This window comes from Panulirus ornatus, chromosome 14 (genome assembly GCF_036320965.1).
Source record: "Panulirus ornatus isolate Po-2019 chromosome 14, ASM3632096v1, whole genome shotgun sequence".
NCBI lineage: Eukaryota > Metazoa > Arthropoda > Malacostraca > Decapoda > Palinuridae > Panulirus > Panulirus ornatus.
In genome coordinates, this window is record NC_092237.1 from 44,684,182 (window position 1) to 44,709,870 (window position 25,689).

At 42.6% G+C, this 25,689-nt stretch overlaps 1 protein-coding gene across 4 annotated transcripts in view; it reads right to left on the bottom strand.

The window, feature by feature from the left end:
* PCB (Pyruvate carboxylase) overlaps positions 1–25,689 on the bottom strand; it is a 437,613-nt gene that overhangs the window by 92,113 nt on the left and 319,811 nt on the right. For all 4 annotated transcript variants that reach the window (XM_071669755.1, XM_071669754.1, XM_071669756.1 and 1 more), the window contains one exon: positions 22,397–22,611. In XM_071669755.1, the coding sequence (XP_071525856.1) occupies positions 22,397–22,611 (215 nt within the window). The remainder of the gene's footprint in view (positions 1–22,396; positions 22,612–25,689) is intronic.

A 25,689-nucleotide genomic window follows, 5' to 3' on the forward strand; every position in this document is an offset into this window, starting at 1 on the left:
TTTTTCAGCTCTGTATTCTGGAAGAAATCTTTAAAATCATCATGAAAGTATCTTGCATCTTTCCATATCACTTCCAAAAATTCTTGTGGACAGACAATTGGTGACTAAAATACTTCACTATTAAGTCTTCATAATCATTTTATCAACTCTATGTGATTTCATTTGGAAAGTTAACTTGAAGAAACATTTTCCATCAGCAACACATCAACTTGACCATTCACATGCAACAATACTTCATGTATCACTGCATGGTAGTTTTTTCAAATATCAAAATACATTCAAATAACTTTAAAGATTATACTGTTACATACAAATACTTTCTGGAGTATCCATAGGCCTCTGAAAATCAAAATGTAGGATACTGATAAAGTGGTTTAACAGACTGTAAAGCCAAGCTGATTTACTAATTAAATTGCAACAACGGGTAATGCCACCCCACCACACATGAAATGACAACCCCCTCCCCCCGCACTTGCGCGAGGTAAAGCTAAGAAAAGACAACAATGGCCACATTTGTTCACACTCTCTAGCTGTCATGTATACTGCAGCAAAACCACAGCTCCCTTCCCACATCCAGGCCCCACAAAACTTTCCATGCTTTACCCCAGACGCTTCACATGCCCTGATTCAATCCATTGACAGCACGTCAACCCCGGTACACCACATTATTCCAATTCATTCTATTCCTTGCATGCCTTTCACCCTCATGCATGTTCAGGCCCTGATCGCTCAAAATCTTTTTCACCCATCCTTCCACCTCCAATTTGGTCTTCCACTTCTCCTCATTCCCTCCACCTTTGGCACATATATCCTCTTTGTCAATCTTTCCTCAATCATCCTCTTCAAGTGACCAAAACATTTCAATACACCCTCTTTTGCTCTCTCAACCACACTCTTTTTATTACCACACATCTCTCTTACCCTTTCATTACTTACTCGATCAAACCACCTCACACCACATATTGTCCTCAAACACATCCACGCTCCTCTGCACAACCCTATCTATAGCCCATGCCTCGCAGCTGTATAACATTCCTTCAAACATAACCATTTTTGCTTTCCGAGATGAGAGATATTTTTTATTTTTATTTTGCTTTGTCGCTGTCTCCCGCGTTTGCGAGGTAGCGCAAGGAAACAGACAAAAGAAATGGCCCAACCCACCCCCATACACATGTATATACATACACGTCCACACACGCAAATATACATACCTATACATCTCAATGTACACATATATATACACACACAGACACATACATACATACCCATGCACACAATTCACACTGTCTGCCTTTATTCATTCCCACTGCCACCTCGCCACACATGGAATACCATCCCCCTTCCCCCTCATGTGTGCGAGGTAGCGCTAGGAAAAGACAACAAAGGCCCCATTCATTCACACTCAGTCTCTAGCTGTCATGCAATAATGCCCGAAACCACAGCTCCCTTTCCACATCCAGGCCCCACAAAACTTTCCATGGTTTACCCCAGACGCTTCACATGCCCTGATTCAATCCACTGACAGCACGTCAACCCCGGTATACCACATCGATCCAATTCACTCTACTCCTTGCCCACCTTTCACCCTCCTGCATGTTCAGGCCCCGATCACTCAAAATCTTTTCTACTCCATCTTTCCACCTCCAATTTGGTCTCCCACTTCTCCTCGTTCCCTCCACCTCCGACACATATATCCTCTTGGTCAATCTTTCCTCACTCATTCTCTCCATGTGCCCAAACCAGTTCAAAACACCCTCTTCTGCTCTCTCAAACACGCTCTTTTTATTTCCACACATCTCTCTTACCCTTACATTACTTACTCGATCAAACCACCTCACACCACACACTGTCCTCAAACATCTCATTTCCAGCACATCCACCCTCCTGTGCACAACTCTATCCATAGCCCATGCCTCGCAACCATACGACATTGTTGGAACCACTATTCCTTCAAACATACCCATTTTTGCTTTCCGAGATAATGTTCTCGACTTCCACACATTCTTCAAGGCTCCCAGGATTTTTGCCCCCTCCCCCACCCTATGATTCACTTCCGCTTCCATGGTTCCATCTGCTGCCAGATCCACTCCCAGATATCTAAAACACTTTACTTCCTCCAGTTTTTCTCCATTCAAACTTACCCCCCAATTGACTTGACCCTCAACCCTACTGTACCTAATAACCTTGCTCTTATTCACATTTACTCTTAACTTTCTTCTTTCACACACTTTACCAAACTCAGTCACCAGCTTCTGCAGTTTCTCACATGAATCAGCCACCAGCCCTGTATCATCAGCGAACAACAACTGACTCACTTCCCAAGCTCTCTCATCCACAACAGACTTCATACTTGCCCCTCTTTCCAAAACTCTTGCATTCACCTCCCGAACAACCCCATCCATAAACAAATTAAACAACCATGGAGACATCATAATGAGAGATGTGTGGTAATAAAAAGAGCGTGGTTGAAAAAGCAGAAAAGGGTGTGTTGAAATGGTCTGAACATATGGAGAAAGTGAGTGAGGACAGGTTAACAAAGAGGATATATATGTAAGAAGTGGAGGGAACAAGGAGAAGAAGAAGACCAAATCAGAGATGGAAAGATGGAGTGAGAAAGATTTTGAGAGATTGGAGCTTCAACATGCAGAAGGAAGGAAGGTGTGCACACAACAGTGTGAATTGGAGCAATGTGGTATACTACTAGGGTCAACGTGCCATCAAGGACTAAACCAGGGTATGTGACATGTCGAGGGTAAACCATGGAAAGGTCTGTGGGGCCTGGATGTGGATAGGAAGTTGTGGTTTCAATGCATTACTCATGACAGCTTGTTTATGGATGTGAGCAGTATTGTGGCCTTTCTTCATCTGTTTCCTGTGGGGCTGGGTAATGCTGAGAATGTATGAAGGTGAGCAAGTATGGATATATTCATGTGTATATATGTATATGTAGTTGTATCTATATGTATGTATGTATTCATTTATGTTAATTATACATAATCAGTTTCTCGCATCAGCAAGGTAGCACCAGGAAACAGATGAAGAATGGCCCCTCCACTCACATACACATTTATTTATTTATTTATTATACTTTGTCGCTGTCTCCCGCATTAGCAAGGTAGCGCAAGGAAACAGACAAAAGAATGGACCAACCCACCCACATACACATGTATATACATACATGTACACACACACACACACACACACATATACATACCTATACATCTCAACATATACATACATATACACACACAGACATACATACATACACATATACATAATTCATACTGTCTGCCCTTATTCATTCTCATCGCCACCCCGCCACACATGAAATGAAAACCCCCTCCCCCGCATGTGTGAGAGGTAGCACTAGGTAAAGACAACAAAGGCCACATTCGTTCACACTCGGTCTTTAGCTATCATGTATAATGCGCCGAAACCACATCTCCCTTTCCACATCCAGGCCCCACACAACTTTCCATGGTTTACCCAAGATACTTCACATGCCCTAGTTCAATCCATTGACAGCACGTTGACCCCGGTATACCACATTGTTCCAATTCACTCTATTCCTTGCACGCCTTTCACCCTCCTGCATGTTCAGGCCCCGATCACTCAAAATCTTTTTCACCCCATCTTTAAACCTCCAATTTGGTCTCCCACTTCTCCTCGTTCCCTCCACCTCTGACACATATATCCTCTTGGTCAATCTTTCCTCACTCATTCTCTCCATGCGACCAAACCATTTCAAAACACCCTCTTCTGCTCTCTCAACCACACTCTTTTTATTATCACACATCTCTCTTACCCTTTCATTACTTACTCAATCAAACCACCTCACACCACATACTGTCCTCAAACATCTCATTTCCAGCACATCCACCCTCCTCTACACAACTCTATCTATATAGACCATGCCTCGCAACCATATAACAATGTTGGAACCACTACCCCTTCAAACATACCCATTTTTGCTTTCCTAGATAATGTTCTCAACTTCAACACACTCTTCAACGCTCCCAGAACTTTTGCCCCCTCCCCCACCCTATGATTCATTTCCATTTCCATGGTTCCATCCACTGCCAAATCCACTCCCAGATATCTAAAACACTTCACTTCCTCCAGTTTTTCTCCATTCAAACTCACCTCCCAATTGACTTGTCCCTCAACCCTACTGTACCTAATAACCTTGCTCTTATTCACATTTATTCTTAACTTTCTTCTTTCACACACTTTACCAAACTCATTCACCAGCTTCTGCAGTTTCTCACACAAATCAGCCACCAGCGCTGTATCATCAGCGAACAACAGCTGACTCACTTCCCAAGCTCTCTCATCCACAGCAGACTGCATACTTGCCCCTCTTTCCAAAACTCTTGCATTCACCTCCCTAAAAACCCCATCCATAAACAAATCAAACAACCATGGAGACATCACGCACCCCTGCCGCAAACCAACATTCACTGAGAACCAACCACTTTCCTCTCTTCCTACACATAGACATGCCTTACATCCTCGACAAAAACTTTTCACTGCTTCTAACAACTTACCTCCCACACCATATATTCTCAATACCTTCCACACAGCATCTCTATCAACTCTTATCATATGCCTTCTCCAGATCCATGAATGCTACATACAAATCCATTTGCTTTTCTAAGTATTTCTTGCATACATTTTTCAAAGCAAACACCTGATCCACACATCCTCCACCACTTCTAAAACCACACTGCTTTTCCCTAATCTGATGCTGTGTACATGCCTTCGCCCTCTCAATCAGTACCCTCCCATATAACTTCCCAGAAATACTCAACAAACTTATACCTCTGTAATTTGAGCACTCATTCTTATCCCCTTTGCCTTTGTACAATGGCACTATGCAAGCATTCTGCCAATCCTCAGGCACCTCACCATGAGTCATACTTACATTGAATAATCTCACCAACCAGTCAACAATAGTCACCCATCTTTTTTAATAAATTCTACTGCAATATCATCCAAACCTGCTGCCTTGCCAGCCTTCATCTTATGCAAAGCTTTTCCTACCTCTTCTCTGTTTACCAAATCATTCTCCCTAACCCTCTCACTTTGCACAACACCTCAACCAAAACATCCTATATCTGCCACTCTATCATCAAACACATTCAACAAACCTTTAAAATACTCACTCCATCACCTTCTCACATCACCACTACTTGTTATCACCTCCCCATTAGCCTCCTTCACTAATGTTCCCATTTGTTCCCTTGTCTTATGCACTTTATTTACCTTATTCCCAAACATCTTTTTATTCTCCCCAAAATGTAATGATACTCTCTCACCCCAACTCTCATTTGCCCTCTTTTTCACCTTTTGCACCTTTCTCTTGACCTCCTGCCTCTTTCTCTTATACATCTCCCACTCATTTGCATTATTTCCATGCAAAAATCATCCAAATGCCTCTCTCTCTTCTCTTTCACTGATAATCTTACTTCTTCATCCCACCACTCACTATCCTTTCTAATCTGCCCACCTCCCACACTTCTCACACCACAAGCATCTTTTGCACAAGCCATCACTGCTTCCCTAATACATCCCATTCCTCCCCCACTCCCCTTATGTCCTTTGTTCTCACCTTTTTCCATTCTGTACTCAGTCTCTCCTGGTACTTCCTCACACAAGTCTCCTTCTCAAGCTCACTTAATCTCATCACTCTCTTCACCCTAGCATTCTCTCTTCTTTTCTGAAAACCTCTACAAATCTTCACTTTCGCCTCCAAAAGATAATGATCAGACATCCCTCCAGTTGCACCTCTCAGCACATTAACATCCAAAAGTCTCTTTCACGTGCCTAGCAATTAACACATAATCCAATAATGCTCTCTGGCCATCTCTCCTACTTACATACATATACTTATGTATATCTCTCTTTTTAAATCAGTTATTCCCAATCACCAGTCCTTTTTCAGCACATAAATCTACAAGCTCTTCACCATTTCCATTTACAACACTGAGCAACCCATGTACACCAATTATTCCCTCAACTGCCACATTACTCACCTTTGCATTCAAATCACCCATCACTATACCCCAGTCTCGTGCATCAAAACTATTAACACACTCACTCAGCTGCTTTCAAAACACTTGCCTCTCATGATCTTTCTTCTCATGCCCAGATGCATATGCACCAATAATCACCCATCTCTCTCCATCCACTTTCAATTTTACCCATATCAATCTAGAGTTTACTTTCTTACACTATCACATACTCCCACCACTCCTGTTTCAGGAGTAGTGCTCCTCCTTCCCTTGCTCTCATCCTCTCACTAACCCCTGACTTTACTCCCAAGACATTTCCAAACCAGTCTTCCCCTTTACCCCTGAGCTTCGTTTCACTCAGAGCCAAAACATCCAGGTTCCTTTCCTCAAACATACTACCTATCTCTCTTTTTTTCTCATCTTGGTTACATCCACACACATTTAGATACCCAAAATCTGAGCCTTCGAGGAGGATGAGCACTCCCCATGACTCCTTCTTCTGTTTCCCCTTTTAGAAAGTTAGAATACAAGGAAGGGAGGGTTTCTAGCCCCCCGCTCCCGTCCCCTTTAGTCGCCCTCCACGACACATGAGGAATGCGTGGCAAGTGTTCTTTCTCCCTTATCCCCAGGGCTACATATATATATATATATCATATTTATTTATATTTATTTATTTACTTTGCTTTGTCGCTGTCTCCCGTGTTAGAGAGGTAGCGCAAGGAAACAGACAAAAGAATGGCCCAACCCGCCCACATACACATGTATATACATACACGTCCACACATGCAAATATACATACCTATGCATCCCAATGTACACATATATATACACACACAGACATATACATATATACACATGTACATAATTCATACTATCTGTCTTTATTTGTTCCTATCGCCACCTCGCCACACATGTAATAACAACCCCCTCCCCCCTCAAGTGTGCGAGGTAGCGCTGGTTAAAGACACCAAAGGCCCCATTCGTTCACACTCAGTCTCTAGCTGTCATGTAATAATGCACCGAAACCACAGCTCCCTTTCCACATCCAGGCCCCACACAACTTTCTATGGTTTACCCCAGACGCTTCACATGCCCTGGTTCAATCCATTGACAGAACGTCCACCCCGGTATATCACATCAATCCAATTCACTCTATTCCTTGCCCGCCTTTCACCCTCCTGCATGTTCAGGCCCCGATCACTCAAAATCTTTTTCACTCCATCTTTCCACCTCCAATTTGGTCTCCCACTTCTCCTCGTTCCCTCCACCTCTGACACATATATCCTCTTGGTCAATCTTTCCTCACTCATTCTCCCCATGTGACTAAACCATTTCAAAACACACTCTTCTGCTCTCTCAACCACGCTCTTTTTATTTCCACACATCTCTCTTACCCTTACATTACTTACTCGATCAAACCACCTCAAACCACATATTGTCCTCAAACATCTCATTTCCAGCACATCCACTCTCCTACGCACAACTCTATCTATAGCCCACGCCTCGCAACCATACAACAATGTTGGAACCACTATTCCTTCAAACATACCCATTTTTGCTTTCCGAGATAATGTTCTCGACTTCCAAACATTCTTCAAGGCTCCCAGAATTTTCGCCCCCTCCCCCACCCTATGATTCACTTCCGCTTCCATGGTTCCATCTGCTGCCAGATCCACTCCCAGATATCTAAAACACTTCACTTCCTCCAGTTTTTCTCCATTCAAACTTACCTCCCAATTGACTTGACCCTCAACCCTACTGTAACTAATAACCTTGCTCTTATTCACATTTACTCTTAACTTTCTTCTTTCACACACTTTACCCAACTCAGTCACCAGCTTCTGCAGTTTCTTACATGGATCAGCCACCAGCGCTGTATCATCAGCGAACAACAACTGACTCACTTCCCAAGCTCTCTCATCCACAACAGACTGCATACTTGCCCCTCTTTCCAAAACTCTTGCATTCACCTCCCTAACAACCCCACCCATAAACAAATTAAACAACCATGGAGATATCACACACCCCTGCCGCAAACCTACATTCACTGAGAACCAATCACTTTCCTCTCTTACTACACGTACACATGCCTTACATCCTCGATAAAAACTTTTCACTGCTTCTAACAACTTGCCTCCCACACCATATATTCTTAAAACCTTCCACAGAGCACCTTTATCAACTCTATCATATGCCTTCTCCAGATCCATAAATGCTACAAACAAATCCATTTGTTTTTCTAAGTATTTCTCACATACATTCTTCAGAGCAAACACCTGATCCACACATCCTCTACCACTTCTGAAACCACACTGCTCTTCCCCAATCTGATGCTCTGTACATGCCTTCACCCTCTCAATCAATACCATCCCATATAATTTACCAGGAATACTCAACAAACTTATACCTCTGTAATTTGAGCACTCACTCTTATCCCCTTTGCCTTTGTACAATGGCACTATGCACGCATTCCACCAATCCTCAGGCACCTCACCATGAGTCATACATACATTAAATAACCTTACCAACCAGTCAACAATACAGTCACCCCCTTTTTTAATAAATTCCAGAAGAGGGTGTTTTGAAATGGTTTGGGCACATGGAGAGAATGAGTGAGGAAAGATTGACCAAGAGGATATATGTGTCGGAGGTGGAGGGAACAAGGAGAAGTGGGAGAGCAAATTGGAAGTGGAAAGATGGAGTGAAAAAGATTTTGAGTGATCGGGGCCTGAACATGCAGGAGGGTGAAAGGCGGGCAAGGAATAGAGTGAATTGGATCGATGTGGTATACCGGGGTTGACGTGCTGTCAGTGGATTGAATCAGGGCATGTGAAGCCTCTGGGGTAAACCAGGGAAAGTTGTGTGCGGCCTGGATGTGGAAAGGGAGCTGTGGTTTCGGGTATTATTGCATGACAGCTAGAGACTGAATGTGAACGAATGGGGCCTTTGTTGTCTTTTCCTAGCACTACCTCGCACACATGAGGGAGGAGGGGGATGGTATTCCATGTGTGGCGAGGTGGCGATGGGAATGAATAAAGGCAGACAGTGTGAATTGTGTGCATGGGTATATATGTATGTGTCTGTCTGTGCTTATATATGTGTACATTGAGATGTATAGGTATGTATATTTGCGTGTGTGGACGTGTATGTATATAAAGGTGTATGGGGGTGGGTTGGGCCATTTCTTTCATCTGTTTCCTTGCGCTATCTCGCAGACGCGGGAGACAGCGACAAAGAAAAATAAATAGATAAATAATATATTTTTTTTTTTTTGCTTTGTCGCTGTCTCCCGCGTTTGCGAGGTAGCGCAAGGAAACAGACGAAAGAAATGGCCCAACGCACCCCCATACACATGTATATACATACGTCCACACACGCAAATATACATACCTACACAGCTTTCCATGGTTTACCCCAGACGCTTCACATGCCCTGATTCAATCCACTGACAGCACGTCAACCCCAGTATACCACATCGATCCAATTCACTCTATTCCTTGCCCTCCTTTCACCCTCCTGCATGTTCAGGCCCCGATCACACAAAATCTTTTTCACTCCATCTTTCCACCTCCAATTTGGTCTCCCACTTCTCCTCGTTCCCTCCACCTCCGACACATATATCCTCTTGGTCAATCTTTCCTCACTCATTCTCTCCATGTGCCCAAACCATTTTAAAACATCCTCTTCTGCTCTCTCAACCACGCTCTTTTTATTTCCACACATCTCTCTTACCCTTACGTTACTTACTCGATCAAACAACCTCACACCACACATTTTCCTCAAACATCTCATTTCCAGCACATCCATCCTCCTGCGCACAACTCTATCCATAGCCCACGCCTCGCAACCATACAACATTGTTGGAACCACTATTCCTTCAAACATACCCATTTTTGCTTTCCGAGATAATGTTCTCGACTTCCACACATTCTTCAAGGCTCCCAGGATTTTTGCCCCCTCACCCACCCTATGATCCACTTCCGCTTCCATGGTTCAATCCCCTGCCAGATCCACTCCCAGATATCGAAAACACTTTGCTTCCTCCAGTTTTTCTCCATTCAAACTTACCTCCCAATTGGCTTGACCCTCAACCCTACTGTACCTAATAGCCTTGCTCTTATTCACATTTACTCTTAACGTTCTTCTTTCACACACTTTACCAAACTCAGTCACCATCTTCTGCAGTTTCTCACATGAATCAGCCACCAGTGCTGTATCATCAGTGAACATCAACTGACTCACTTCCCAAGCTCTCTCATCCACAACAGACTGCATACTTGCCCCTCTTTCCAAAACTCTTGCATTCACCTCCCTAACAACCCCATCCATAAAGAAATTAAACAACCATGGAGACATCATACACCCCTGCCACAATCCTACATTCACTGAGAACCAATCACTTTCCTCTCTTCCTACACGTACACATGCCTTACATCCTCGATAAAAACTTTTCACTGCTTCTAACAACTTGCCTCCCACACCATATATTCTTAATACCTTCCACAGAGCACCTTTATCAACTCTATCATATGCCTTCTCCAGATCCATAAATGCTACATACAAATCCATTTGCTTTCCTAAGTATTTCTCACATACATTCTTCAAAGCAAACACCTGATCCACACATCCTCTACCACTTCTGAAACCACACTGCTCTTCCCCAATCTGATGCTTTGTACATGCCTTCACCCTCTCAATCAATACCCTCCCATATAATTTACCAGGAATACTCAACAAACTTATACCTCTGTAATTTGAGCACTCACTCTTATCCCCTTTGCCTTTGTACAATGGCACTATGCACGCATTCCGCCAATCCTCAGGCACCTCACCATGAGTCATACATACATTAAATAACCTTACCAACCAGTCAATAATACAGTCACCCCCTTTTTTAATAAATTCCACTGCAATACCATCCAAACCTGCTCCCTTGCCGGCTTTCATCTTCCGCAAAGGTTTTACTACCTCTTCTCTGTTTACCAAATCATAATTTTTTTTTTTTTTGCTTTGTCGCTGTCTCCCGCGTTTGCGAGGTAGCACAAGGAAACAGACGAAAGAAATGGCCCAACCCACCCCCATACACATGAATATACATACGTCCACACACGCAAATATACATACCTACACAGCTTTCCATGGTTCACCCCAGACGCTTCACATGCCCTGATTCAATCCACTGACAGCACGTCAACCCCGGTATACCACATCGATCCAATTCACTCTATTCCTTGCCTTCCTTTCACCCTCCTGCATGTTCAGGCCCCGATCACAGAAAACATTTTTCACTCCATCTTTCCACCTCCAATTTGGTCTCCCACTTCTCCTCGTTCCCTCCACCTCCGACACATATATCCTCTTGGTCAATCTTTCCTCACTCATTCTCTCCATGTGCCCAAACCATTTCAAAACACCCGCTTCTGCTCTCTCAACCACGCTCTTTTTATTTCCACACATCTCTCGTACCCTTACGTTACTTACTCGATCAAACCACCTCACACCACACATTGTCCTCAAACATCTCATTTCCAGCACATCCATTCTCCTGCGCACAACTCTATCCATAGCCCACGCCTCGCAACCATATAACATTGTTGGAACCACCATTCCTTCAAACATAGCCATTTTTGCTTTCCGAGATAATGTTCTCGACTTCCACACATTCTTCAAGGCTCCCAGAATTTTCGCCCCCTCCACCACCCTATGATCCACTTCCGTTTCCATAGTTCTATCCGCTGCCAGATCCACTCCCAGATATCTAAAACACTTTACTTCCTCATGTTTTTCTCCATTCAAACTTACCTCCCAACTGACTTGACCCTCAACCCTACCGTTACTTATTAACCTTGCTCTTATTCACGTTTACTCTTAACTTTCTTCTTTCACACACACACACACATATATATATATATATATATATATATATATATATATATATATGTATATATATATATATATATATATGTGTGTGTATGTGTGTATGTGTGTATATATATGTTTATATGCGACTAAAAGGGGAGGGAGCGGGGGGGGCTGGAAATCCTCCCCTCTTGTTTTTTTTTAATTTTCCAAAAGGAGGAACAGAGAAGGGGGCCAGGTGAGGATGTTCCCTCAGAGGCCCAGTCCTCTGTTCTTAACGCTACCTTGCTGATGCGGGAAATGGCGAATAGGTTGGAAAAAAAAAAAAAAAATGTGTATATATATATATATATATATATATATATATATATATATATATATATATATATATATATATATTTTTTTTTCATACTATTCGCCATTTCCTGCGATAGCGAGGTAGCGTTAAGAACAGAGGACTGGGCCCTTGAGGGAATATCCTCACCTGGCCCCCTTCTCTGTTCCTTCTTTTGGAAAATTAAAAAAAAAGAGAGGGGAGGATTTCCAGACCCCCGCTCCCTTCCCTTTTAGTCGCCTTCTACGACACGCAGGGAATACGTGGGAAGTATTCTTTCTCCCCCATCCCCAGGGATAATATATATATATATATATATATATATATATATATATATATATATATATTATCCTCCCCTCCTTGTATTAACTTTCTAAAATGGGAAACAGAAGAAGGAGTCACGCGGGGAGTGCTCATCCTCCTCGAAGGCTCAGAGTGGGATGCCTAAATGTGTGTGGATGTAACCAAGATGTGAAAAAAGGAGAGATAGGTAGTATGTTTGAGGAAAGGAACCTGGATGTTTTGGCTCTGAGTGAAACGAAGCTCAAGGGTAAAGGGGAAGAGTGGTTTGGAAATGTCTGGGGAGTGAAGTCAGGGGTTAGTGAGAGGACAAGAGCAAGGGAAGGAGTAGCAATACTCCTGAAACAGGAGTTGTGGGAGTATGTGATAGAATGTAAGAAAGTAAATTCTCGATTAATATGGGTAAAATTGAAAGTTGATGGAGAGAGGTGGGTGATTATTGGTGCATATGCACCTGGGCATGAGAAGAAAGATCATGAGAGGCAAGTGTTTTGGGAGCAGCTAAATGAGTGTGTTAGCGGTTTTGATGCACGAGACCGGGTTATAGTGATGGGTGATTTGAATGCAAAGGTGAGTAATGTGGCAGTTGAGGGAATAATTGGTATGCATGGGGTGTTCAGTGTTGTAAATGGAAATGGTGAAGAGCTTGTAGATTTATGTGCTGAAAAAGGACTGATGATTGGGAATACCTGGTTTAAAAAGCGAGATATACATAAGTATACTTATGTAAGTAGGAGAGATGGCCAGAGAGCGTTATTGGATTACGTGTTAATTGACAGGCGTGCGAAAGAGAGACTTTTGGATGTCAATGTACTGAGAGGTGCAACTGGAGGGATGTCTGATCATTATCTTGTGGAGGCTAAGGTGAAGATTAGTATGGGTTTTCAGAAAAGAAGAGTGAATGTTGGGGTGAAGAAGGTGGTGAGAGTAAGTGAGCTTGGGAAGGAGACCTGTGTGAAGAAGTATCAGGAGAGACTGTGTACAGAATGGAAAAAGGTGAGAACAATGGAAGTAAGGGGAGTGGGGGAGGAATGGGATGTATTTAGGGAATCAGTGATGGATTGCGCAAAAGATGCTTGTGGCATGAGAAGAGTGGGAGGTGGGCTGTTTAGAAAGGGTAGTGAGTGGTGGGATGAAGAAGTAAGAGTATTAGTGAAAGAGAAGAGAGAGGCATTTGGACGATTTTTTTGCAGGGAAAAAATGAAATTGAGTGGGAGAAGTATAAAAGAAAGAGACAGGAGGTCAAGAGAAAGGTGCAAGAGGTGAAAAAAAGGGCAAATGAGAGTTGGGGTGAGAGACTATCAGTAAATTTTAGGGAGAATAAAAAGATGTTCTGGAAGGAGGTAAATAGGGTGCGTAAGACAAGGGAGCAAATGGGAACTTCAGTGAAGGGCGTAAATGGGGAGGTGATAACAAGTAGTGGTGATGTGAGAAGGAGATGGAATGAGTATTTTGAAGGTTTGTTGAATGTGTCTGATGACAGAGTGGCAGATATAGGATGTTTGGGTCGAGGTGGTGTGCAAAGTGAGAGGGTTAGGGAAAATGATTTGGTAAACAGAAAAGAGGTAGTAAAAGCTTTGCGGAAGATGAAAGCCGGCAAGGCAGCAGGTTTGGATGGTATTGCAGTGGAATTTATTAAAAAAGGGGGTGACTGTATTGTTGACTGGTTGGTAAGGTTATTTAATGTATGTATGACTCATGGTGAGGTGCCTGAGGATTGGCGGAATGCGTGCATAGTGCCATTGTACAAAGGCAAAGGGGATAAGAGTGAGTGCTCAAATTACAGAGGTATAAGTTTGTTGAGTATTCCTGGTAAATTATATGGGAGAGTATTGATTGAGAGGGTGAAGGCATGTACAGAGCATCAGATTGGGGAAGAGCAGTGTGGTTTCAGAAGTGGTAGAGGATGTGTGGATCAGGTGTTTGCTTTGAAGAATGTATGTGAGAAATACTTAGAAAAGCAAATGGATTTGTATGTAGCATTTATGGATCTGGAGAAGGCATATGATAGAGTTGATAGAGATGCTCTGTGGAAGGTATTAAGAATATATGGTGTGGGAGGCAAGTTGTCAGAAGCAGTGAAAAGTTTTTATCGAGGATGTAAGGCATGTGTACGTGTAGGAAGAGAGGAAAGTGATTGGTTCTCAGTGAATGTTGGTTTGCGGCAGGGGTGTGTGATGTCTCCATGGTTGTTTAATTTGTTTATGGATGGGGTTGTTAGGGAGGTAAATGCAAGAGTCTTGGAAAGAGGGGCAAGTATGAAGTCTGTTGGGGATGAGAGAGCTTGGGAAGTGAGTCAGTTGTTGTTCGCTGATGATACAGCGCTGGTGGCGGATTCATGTGAGAAACTGCAGAAGCTGGTGACGGAGTTTGGTAAAGTGTGTGGAAGAAGAAAGTTAAGAGTAAATGTGAATAAGAGCAAGGTTATTAGGTACAGTAGGGTTGAGGGTCAAGTCAATTGGGAGGTGAGTTTGAATGGAGAAAAACTGGAGGAAGTGAAGTGTTTTAGATATCTGGGAGTGGATCTGTCAGCGGATGGAACCATGGAAGCGGAAGTGGATCATAGGGTGGGGGAGGGGGCGAAAATTTTGGGAGCCTTGAAAAATGTGTGGAAGTCGAGAACATTATCCCGGAAAGCAAAAATGGGTATGTTTGAAGGAATAGTAGTTCCAACAATGTTGTATGGTTGCGAGGCGTGGGCTATGGATAGAGTTGTGCGCAGGAGGATGGATGTGCTGGAAATGAGATGTTTGAGGACAATGTGTGGTGTGAGGTGGTTTGATCGAGTAAGTAACGTAAGGGTAAGAGAGATGTGTGGAAATAAAAAGAGCGTGGTTGAGAGAGCAGAAGAGGGTGTTTTGAAATGGTTTGGGCACATGGAGAGAATGAGTGAGGAAAGATTGACCAAGAGGATATATGTGTCGGAGGTGGAGGGAACGAGGAGAAGAGGGAGACCAAATTGGAGGTGGAAAGATGGAGTGAAAAGGATTTTGTGTGATCGGGGCCTGAACATGCAGGAGGGTGAAAGGAGGGCAAGGAATAGAGTGAATTGGAGCGATGTGGTATACAGGGGTTGACGTGCTGTCAGTGGATTGAATCAAGGCATGTGAAGCGTCCGGGGTAAACCATGGAAAGCTGTGTAGGTATGTATATTTGCGTGTGTGGACGTGTGTATATACATGTGTATGGGGGTGGGTTGGGCCATTTCTTTCGTCTGTTTCCTTGCGCTACCTCGCAAACGCGGGAGACAGCGACAAAGTATAAAAAAAAAAAAAAAAAAAAAAAAATATATGTTATCCCTGGGGATAGGGGAGAAAGAATACTTCCCACGTATTCCCTGCGTGTCGTGGAAGGCGACTAAAAGGGAAGGGAGCGGGGGGCTGGAAATCCTCCCCTCTCGTTTTTTTTTAATTTTCTAAAAGAAGGAACAGAGAAGGGGGCCAGGTGAGGATATTCCCTCAAAGGCCCAGTCCTCTGTTCTTAACGCTACCTCGCTATCGCGGGAAATGGCGAATAGTATGAAAAAAAAAAAAAAAAAAAATATATATATATATTATCCCTGGGGATAGGGGTGAAAGAATACTTCCCACGCATTCCTCACGTGTCGTAGAAGGCGACCAGAGGGGACGGGAGCAGGGGGCCAGAAATCCTCACCTTCTTGCATTGTAACTTTCTAAAAAATGGGAAACAGAAGGAGGCACACGGGGAGTGCTCATCCTCCTCGTAGACTCAGATTGGGGTGTCTAAATGTGTGTGGATGTAACCAAGATGTGAAAAAAGGAGAGATAGGTAGTAGGTTTCAGGAAAGGAACCTCGACGATTTGGCTCTGAGTGAAACGAAGCTCAAGGGTAAAGGGGAAGAGTGGTTTGGGAATGTCTTGGGAGCAAAGTCAGGGGTTAGTGAGAGGGCAAGAGCAAGGGAAGGAGTAGCACTACTCCTGAAACAGGAGTTGTGGGAGTATGTGATAGAATGTAAGAAAGTAAATTCTCGATTAATATGGGTAAAACTGAAAGTTGATGGAGAGAGATGGGTGATTATTGGTGCATATGCACCTGGGCATGAGAAGAAAGATCACGAGAGGCAAGTGTTTTGGGAGCAGCTGAATGAGTGTGTTAGTGGTTTTGATGCACGAGACCGGGTTACAGTGAAGGGTGATTTGAATGCAAAGGTGAGTAATGTGGCAGTTGAGGGAATAATTGGTATACATGGGGTGTTCAGTGTTGTAAATGGAAATGGTGAAGAGCTTGTAGATTTATGTGCTGAAAGAGGACTGATGATTGGGAACACCTGGTTTAAAAAGCGAGATATACATAAGTATACTTATGTAAGTAGGAGAGATGGCCAGAGAGCGTTATTGGATTACGTGTTAATTGACAGGCACGCGAAAGAGAGACTTTTGGATGTTTATGTGCTGAGAGGTGCAACTGGAGGGATGTCTGATCATTATCTTGTGGAGGCTAAGATGAAGATTTGTAGGGGTTTTCAGAAAAGAAGAGTGAATGTTGGGGTGAAGAGGGTGGTGAGAGTAAGTGAGCTTGGGAATGAGACTTGTGTGAGGAAGTACCAGGAGAGACTGAGTGCAGAATGGAAAAAGGTGAGAACAATGGAAGTAAGGGGAGTGGGAGAGGAATGGAATGTATTTAGGGAATCAGTGATGGATTGCGCAAAAGATGCTTGTGGCATGAGAAGAGTGGGAGGTGGGTTGATTAGAAACGGGTAGTGAGTGGTGGGATGAAGAAGTAAGATTATTAGTGAAAGAGAAGAGAGAGGCATTTGGACGATTTTTGCAGGGAAAAAATGCAATTGAGTGGGAGATGTATAAAAGAAAGAGACAGGAGGTCAAGAGAAAGGTGCAAGAGGTGAAAAAGAGGGCAAATGAGAGTTGGGGTGAGAGAGTATCATTAAATTTTAGGGAGAATAAAAAGATGTTCTGGAAGGAGGTAAATAAAGTGCGTAAGACAAAGGAGCAAATGGGAACTTCAGTGAAGGGCACTAATGGGGAGGTGATAACAAGTAGTGGTGATGTGAGAAGGAGATGGAGTGAGTATTTTGAAGGTTTGTTGAATGTGTTTGATGATAGAGTGGCAGATATAGGGTGTTTTGGTCGAGGTGGGGTGTAAAGTCAGAGGGTTAGGGAAAATGATTTGATAAACAGAGAAGAGGTAGTAAAAGCTTTGCGGAAGATGAAAGCCGGTAAGGCAGCAGGTTTGGATGGTATTGCAGTGGAAGCTATTAAAAAAGGGGGTGACTGTATTGGTAAGGTTATTTAATGTATGTATGACTCATGGTGAGGTGCCTGAGGATTGGCGGAATGCGTGCATAGTGCCATTGTACAAAGGCAAAGGGGATAAGAGTGAGTGCTCAAATTACAGAGGTATAAGTTTGTTGAGTATTCCTGGTAAATTATATGGGAGGGTATTGATTGAGAGGGTGAAGGCATGTACAGAGCATCAGATTGGGGAAGAGCAGTGTGGTTTTCAGAAGTGGTAGAGGATGTGTGGATCAGGTGTTTGCTTTGAAGAATGTATGTGAGAAATACTTAGAAAAGCAAATGGATTTGTATGTAGCATTTATGGATCTGGAGAAGGCATATGATAGAGTTGATAGAGATGCTCTGTGGAAGGTATTAAGAATATATGGTGTGGGAGGAAAGTTGTTAGAAGCAGTGAAAAGTTTTTATCGAGGATGTAAGGCATGTGTACGTGTAGGAAGAGAGGAAAGTGATTGGTTCTCAGTGAATGTAGGTTTGCGGCAGGGGTGTGTGATATCTCCATGGTTGTTTAATTTGTTTATGGATGGGGTTGTTAGGGAGGTGAATGCACGAGTTTTGGAAAGAGGGGCAAGTATGAAGTGTGTTGTGGATGAGAGAGCTTGGGAAGTGAGTCAGTTGTTGTTCGCTGATGATACAGCACTGGTGGCTGATTCATGTAAGAAACTGCAGAAGCTGGTGACTGAGTTTGGTAAAGTGTGTGAAAGAAGAAAGTTAAGAGTAAATGTGAATAAGAGCAAGGTTATTAGGTACAGTAGGGATGAGGGTCCAGTCAATTGGGAGGTAAGTTTGAATGGAGAAAAACTGGAGGAAGTAAAGTGTTTTAGATATCTGGGAGTGGATCTGGCAGTGGATGGAACCATGGAACCGGAAGTGAATCATAGGGTGGGGGAGGGTGCGAAGATCCTGGGAGCCTTGAAGAATGTGTGGAAGTCGAGAACATTATCTCAGAAAGCAAAAATGGCTATGTTTGAAGGAATAAAGGTTCCAACAATGTTGTATGGTTGTGAGGTGTTGGCTATGGATAGAGTTGTGCGCAGGAGGGTGGATGTGCTGGAAATGAGATGTTTGAGGATAATGTGTGGTGTGAGGTGGTTTGATCGAGCAAGTAATGTAAGGGTAAGATATATGTGTGGAAATAAAAAGAGCGTGGTTGAGAGAGCAGAAGAGGGTGTTTTGAAATGGTTTGGGCACATGGAGAGAATGAGTGAGGAAAGATTGACCAAGAGGATATATGTGTCGGAGATGGAGGGAACGAGGAGAAGTGGGAGACCAAATTGGAGGTGGAAAGATGGAGTGAAAAAGATTTTGAGTGATCGGGGCCTGAACATGCAGGAGGGTGAAATGCAGGCAAGGAATAGAGTGAATTGGATCAATGTGGTATACTGGGGTTGACGTGCTGTCAGTGGATTGAATCAGGGCATGTGAAGCGTCTGGGGTAAACCATGGAAAGTTGTGTGGGGCCTGGATGTGGAAAGGGAGCTGTGTTTCAGGCATTACTGCATGACAGCTAGAGACTGAGTGTGAACGAATGGGGCCTTTGTTGTCTTTTCCTAGCGCTACCTCACACACATGAGGGGCGAGGGGGATGGTATTCCATGTGTGGCAAGGTGGCGATCACTCAAAATCTATTTCACTCTATCTTTCCACCTCCAATTTGGTATCCCACTTCTCCTCGTTCCCTCCACCTCTGACACATATATCCTCTTGGTCAATCTTTCCTCACTCATTCTCTCCATGTGACCAAACCATTTCAAAACGCCCTCTTCTGCTCTCTCAACCACACTCTTTTTAGTACCACACATCTCTTACCCTATTATTACTTACTCGATCAAACCACCTCACACCACATATTGTCCTCAAACATCTCATTTCCAGCACATCCACCCTCCTGCGGAAAACTCTATCCATAGCCCACGCCTCATAACCATACAACATTGTTGGACCCACTATTCCTTCAAACATACCCATTTTTGCTTTCCAAGATAATGTTCTCAACTTCCACACATTCTTTAACGCTCCAAGAACTTTCGCCCCCTCCCCCACCCTATGATTCACTTACGCTTCCATGGTTCCATCTGCTGCCAGATCCACTCCCAGATTTACTCACATTTACTCTCAACTTTCTTCTTTCACACACTTTACCAAACTCAGTCACCAGCTTCTGCAGTTTCTCACATGAATCAGCCACCAGCGCTGTATCATCAGCGAACAACAACTGACTTACTTCCCAAGCTCTCTCATCCACAACAGACTGCATACTTGCCCCTCTTTCCAAGACTCTTGCATTCATCTCCCTAACAACCCCATCCATAAACAAATTAAACAACCATGGAGACATCACACATCCCCTGCCGCAAACCTACATTAACTGAGAACCAATCACTTTCCTCTCTTCCTACACGTACACATGCCTTACATCCTCGTTAAAAACTTTTCACTGCTTCTAACAACTTACCTCCCACACCATATATCCTTAATACCTTCCACAGAGCATCCATATCAACTCTATCAAATGCCTTCTCCAGATCCATAAATGCTACATACAAATCCATTGGCTTTTCTAAGTATTTCTCACATACATTCTTCAAAGCAAACACCTGATCCACATATCCTATACTACTTCTGAAACCACACTGCTCTTCCCCAATCTGATGCTCTGTACATGCCTTCACACTCTCAATCAATACCCTCCCATATAATTTACCAGGAATACTCAACAAACTTATACCTCTGTAATTTGAGCACTCACTCTTATCCCTTGCCTTTGTACAATTGCACTATGCAAGCATTCCGCCAATCCTCAGGCACCTCACCATGAATCATACATACATTAAATAACCTTACCAACCAGTCAACAATACAGTCACCCCCTTTTTTAATAAATTCCACTGCAATACCATCCAAACCTGCAGCCTTGCTGGCTTTCATATTCCACAAAGCTTTTACTACCTCTTCTCTGTTTACCAAATCATTTTCTCTAACCCTCTCACTTTGCACACCACCTCGACCAAAACACCCTATATCTGCCACTCTATCATCAAACACATTCAACAAACCTTCAAAATACTCACTCCATCTCCTTCCTTCTCACATCACCACTACTTGTTATCACCTCCCCATTAGCCCCCTTCACTGAAGTTCCCATTTGTTCCCTTGTCTTACGCACTTTATTTACCTCCTTCCAAAATATCTTTCTATTCTCCCTAAAACTTAATGATACTCTCTCACCCCAACTCTCATTTGCCCTCTTTTTCACCCTTGCACCTTTCTCTTGACCTCCTGCCTCTTTCTTTTATACATCTCCCACTCATTTGCATTATTTCCCTGCAAAAATCGTCCAAATGCCTCTCTCTTCTCTTTCACTAATAATCTTACTTCTTCATCCCACCACTCACTACCCTTTCTAATCTGCCCACCTCCCACGCTTCTCATGCCACAAGCATCTTTTGCGCAAGCCATCACTGCTTACCTAAATACATCCCATTCCTACCCGACTCCCCTTACCTCCTTTGTTCTCACCTTTTTCCATTCTGTACTCAGTCTCTCCTGGTACTTCCTCACACAAGTCTCCTTCCCAAGCTCACTTACTCTCACCATTCTCTTCACCCCAACATTCTCTCTTCTTTTCTGAAAACCTCTACAAATCTTTACCTTCGCCTCCACAAGATAATGATCAGACATCCCTCCAGTTGCACCTCTCAGCACATTAACATGCAAAAGTCTCTCTTTAAAGCATCTATCAATAAACACGTAATCCAATAATGCTCTATGGCCATCTCTCCTACTTGCATACGTATACTTATGTATATATCTCTTTTTAAACCAGGTATTCCCAATCACCAGTCCTTTTTCAGCACATAAATCTACAAGCTCTTCACCATTTTCATTTACAACACTGAACACCCCATGTATACCAATTATTCCCTCAACTGCCTCATTACTCACCTTTGCATTCAAATCATCCATCACTATAACCCGATCTTGTGCATCAAAACCACTAACACACTCATTCAGCTGCTCCCAAAACACTTGCCTCTCATGATCTTTCTTCTCATGCCCAGGTGCATATGCACCAATAATCACCCATCTCTCTCCATCAACTTTCAGTTTTATCCATATCAATCAAGAGTTTACTTTCTTACACTCTATCACATACTCCCACAACTCCTGTTCCAGGAGTAGTGCTACTCCTTCCCTTGCTCTTGTCCTCTCATTAACCCCTGACTTTACTCCCAAGACATTCCCAAACCACTCTTCCCCTTTACCCTTGAGCTTCGTTTCACTCAGAGCCAAAACATCCAGGTTCCTTTCCTCAAACATACTACCTATCTCTCCTTTTTTCTCATCTTGGTTACATCCACACACATTTAGACACCCCAATCTGAGCCTTCAAGGAGAATGAGCACTCCCCGCGTGACTCCTTCTTCTGTTTCCCCTTTTAGAAAGTTAAAATATATATAGATGTATATGCACATGTATGTGCGTATATGTACATAAAAGTGTATGTGAATGGATGCATTTTCTCGTCTGTTTAGTGAAGCTACCTTGCTGACATGGGAAACAGCAATTCAAGTATAACAACAATAAACATATGGAATATCTCTATTCAAACCTACTTGTAGACAGCATTATCAGGGTAATTAGTATAACCAACACCATTGGCTCCTCTGAGAAGCATCTGGAAGGGAATGTTTGGAATAAGCTTGCGCATTGCTTCCAATCGTTCCCATGGGCACTCATGGAGGAACCTAAGAGCCACATCAAAGGTAGCTCCTCCCCAATTTTCTACAGAGAAAAGGCTGTTGAAGTTATGTGCCACATAAGGTGAGATCTGAAAAACAAGAAAATATCTTTTTATAAAATCATGAAGAATGATAATAACTATCAGCAATTTCATAAAAATAATCATTTTAAGGTCGAAAACAAACTTGTTCAAAGAATGTGGAGCACTCAACTAGATGGATCAAACCTTTAAATATATGGGTAGTTAATCTTAAGTAAGCAAATATGGGAATCAACTAAACAACAGTTTCATCTTCACTTCACCATCTCACTCACTACTACAACTATATGACCAACTCTTCTATCCCTTTAGAGCTTTACTGTTCTTCTACCTTGCTTGTTTCACAGTGTCTTCCCATCCCATACTCTCATTTCTCTCCATCCTTATCTCTGTTCCTACATTACTAAAAGAAACATTTCATCCACTATCAATTCCAATTAGTTCTATCTCTATTTCTACCATAATCCATCCTTTGTTACCAGCATTTTTTCAGACATGTCAAATACACTTTACTTCCATAAGTAACTTCTACTTTTCTTCACCACCTTCCAAAATTACATCTAATTCTCTTTTAAACTCTGATTAATTTTCTTTCACAGCCCTTATTTGCTTTCCTTTTGTTGACACACCAACATTCTATTTCCTCTTTTTCCTTCACATACTTGTTCACTATTTTCTGTTTTAGCAACATAGCCTTCAGGAAAGATAAAGAAACAGCGCTCATTTACCCACATCCACTCCCCAGGTGTAGTTTACAAGGCACCGAAACCAAAGCTACACTCTATATTATTATCTGACAAATCTAACTTTTTCCAAATTCCTTAAACCTTTATCCTAACATAGTGTACCTCTCTTTCCACAACCTGTACATGTTCCACCACACATCCCCATGGAAACCTGCAATAATGGAGACTTGAATGGCCTCCTCATTACAAACTGCATTCTATACTATTTTGAATCTTCTCAACTAACTTCTCTTGGAAGGTACATTTCACCATTTCATTCCTCAACCTTTTAACTCTTATTCTTCCATTCTTCCCATTCTCTCATTCATTTTTCTAGCCCTATACCATTCACAACCAAAAGCTAACTTAAACATTACTCCCATCTGAATTTACAAACCCCTTCCAGCCCTCTTCTAAATCACACAGTATCTATAACATTCCGTCCTGCCACATTAAATCAATCATCCTCTTGTCTTCCTGTCTTTATCATGTGTACAAATCAACATCCTAAAATTTCAATCATATGTTTACAACACTCAAGCCTCATAATGTAGACAAATCAAAAAACTCACATTTATCCTTTGCACCTGGAACCCATATCCACATACCTCTGCCTCCCTCATTTATCCATTTAAGTCACCCATCATGCACAGTTTCTATCTAAGATATTCTACAGTTCTTTCAAGCTCTCTCTAAAAGGTATGCTTAATCTCTTCTACTCTTTCATTGCTAGGTACTTATGCAACACTCCTAACCCCTCAAACTTGAGCTTCACAACTATTAATCTTACCCGATACACTTGCAATCAATTATCTTTTCTAACCACCCATCCTTCATTAACAGTGCCACAGCTCTTGCATAATCATCTGTAACACTTTGGAGGCCTGATTTCATACCCTTCATCACACCGTACTCATAGTTCCTACCACATCTTAGCACTGTCTTATCTAGCACCTATTACTTAACCTTAACTCTGTAGGTAGTATTTGATAAGCAGCCAACAACCAGGGAGGTGTACTAACCACACTCCCTGGCTGAGTATCGGGAGGGTTAGTGAAGCTGCCTAACGAGTTAGCATTTCAGTGACTGTCAAGTTCCACTCCTCTGACCCAGGTAGCTGTCTTTTCTTTCTGCTTCACCCACATGTGGACTACTAGCATTCTGTCTGCAAACATACAATCTCTCCTTGTCATACATACCACTTGAAAACACTTGACAGACAACTCATTCTTCATAACTGCAAATTTTCCTACCTGAGGCACTATGCAGTGGCCCTGCCTTTTGGCAAAGCAGTAGGACCAATAGATGGAAGTAGTGGGTATTAACATTTAGGCAAGAGCATTAGGTAGGTAGTTGGTAGGAACAATAGGCAGGAGCATAAAAGTCAGTGCGAACATTAGGTAAAATCCTCAGCAAAAATTGCCCTAGAGTTGCCCTTTACCAGTGAAATGATAAGGGTGAAGCACTAAAGGCTAAGGTGCAGTACTGGAGTTTGCTAGTTATGGAGACCCTATTGATGTGGCTATCCCTTTATGGAAGTTTCAGTTGGTAACAAGCATCATAAATACAGACAGACAGATTACTGGACCTTTCTAAAAGTGTTAAAAATTTTCATAATTCATTCCTTTAACATTTCATTCATCCAGACAAGCCTGCACTTTCTTCTGAAATTGGCTGTAGACATGTTGTTTTCATCCAACACCATGTGCACCTTTTAAGGGGAATATTTGCAGTTATATTCCTGGGGATAGGGGAGAAAGAATACTTCCCACATGTTCCCTTCGTGTTGTAGAAGGCGATTTCAAGGGATGGGAGCAGGGGGGCTGGAAATCCTCCCCTCCTGTTTTATATTTCCAAAAGAAGGAACAGAAAAGGGGAACATGCAAGGATTTTTCTCTCTAAGGCTCAGTCATCTGTTCTTGATGCTACCTCAATGATGTGGGGAAATGGCAAACACATACAAGAAAAAAAATTTGCAAAGTTTGGGTCCCTCAACTCAACTCCACGGACTAGAAAAAGGGTAAGGGTGCCCAACTCCTTGAGGGAGAATTGTTACCCTGCTATATTTATATTTATGAATGTTAAGTCTGATTTGAGAAGGCTATTGCCTGTCCAAGTAGTGACTATGTGAACATATGATGAATACAATATTTACATCTTAGAATTCTCTGGATTTGAATTGTGCCAAAGGGTGCCAATGTTTCATGGATACTGACAAATTTGCAAATGTGAAGACCTAAAGTTCATTCGAAGCCTCATCTAAATATCTATATAAATGTAATAATACCCCATGACTAGGACTCAATATTTGATTTTCGAGCCTATGCACAGTTCCTTTTAGGCTACTTTTATGACCCTGAAAGAGGTAGAGAAGTAAAGGTGATTACGGTAATTTGTCCTA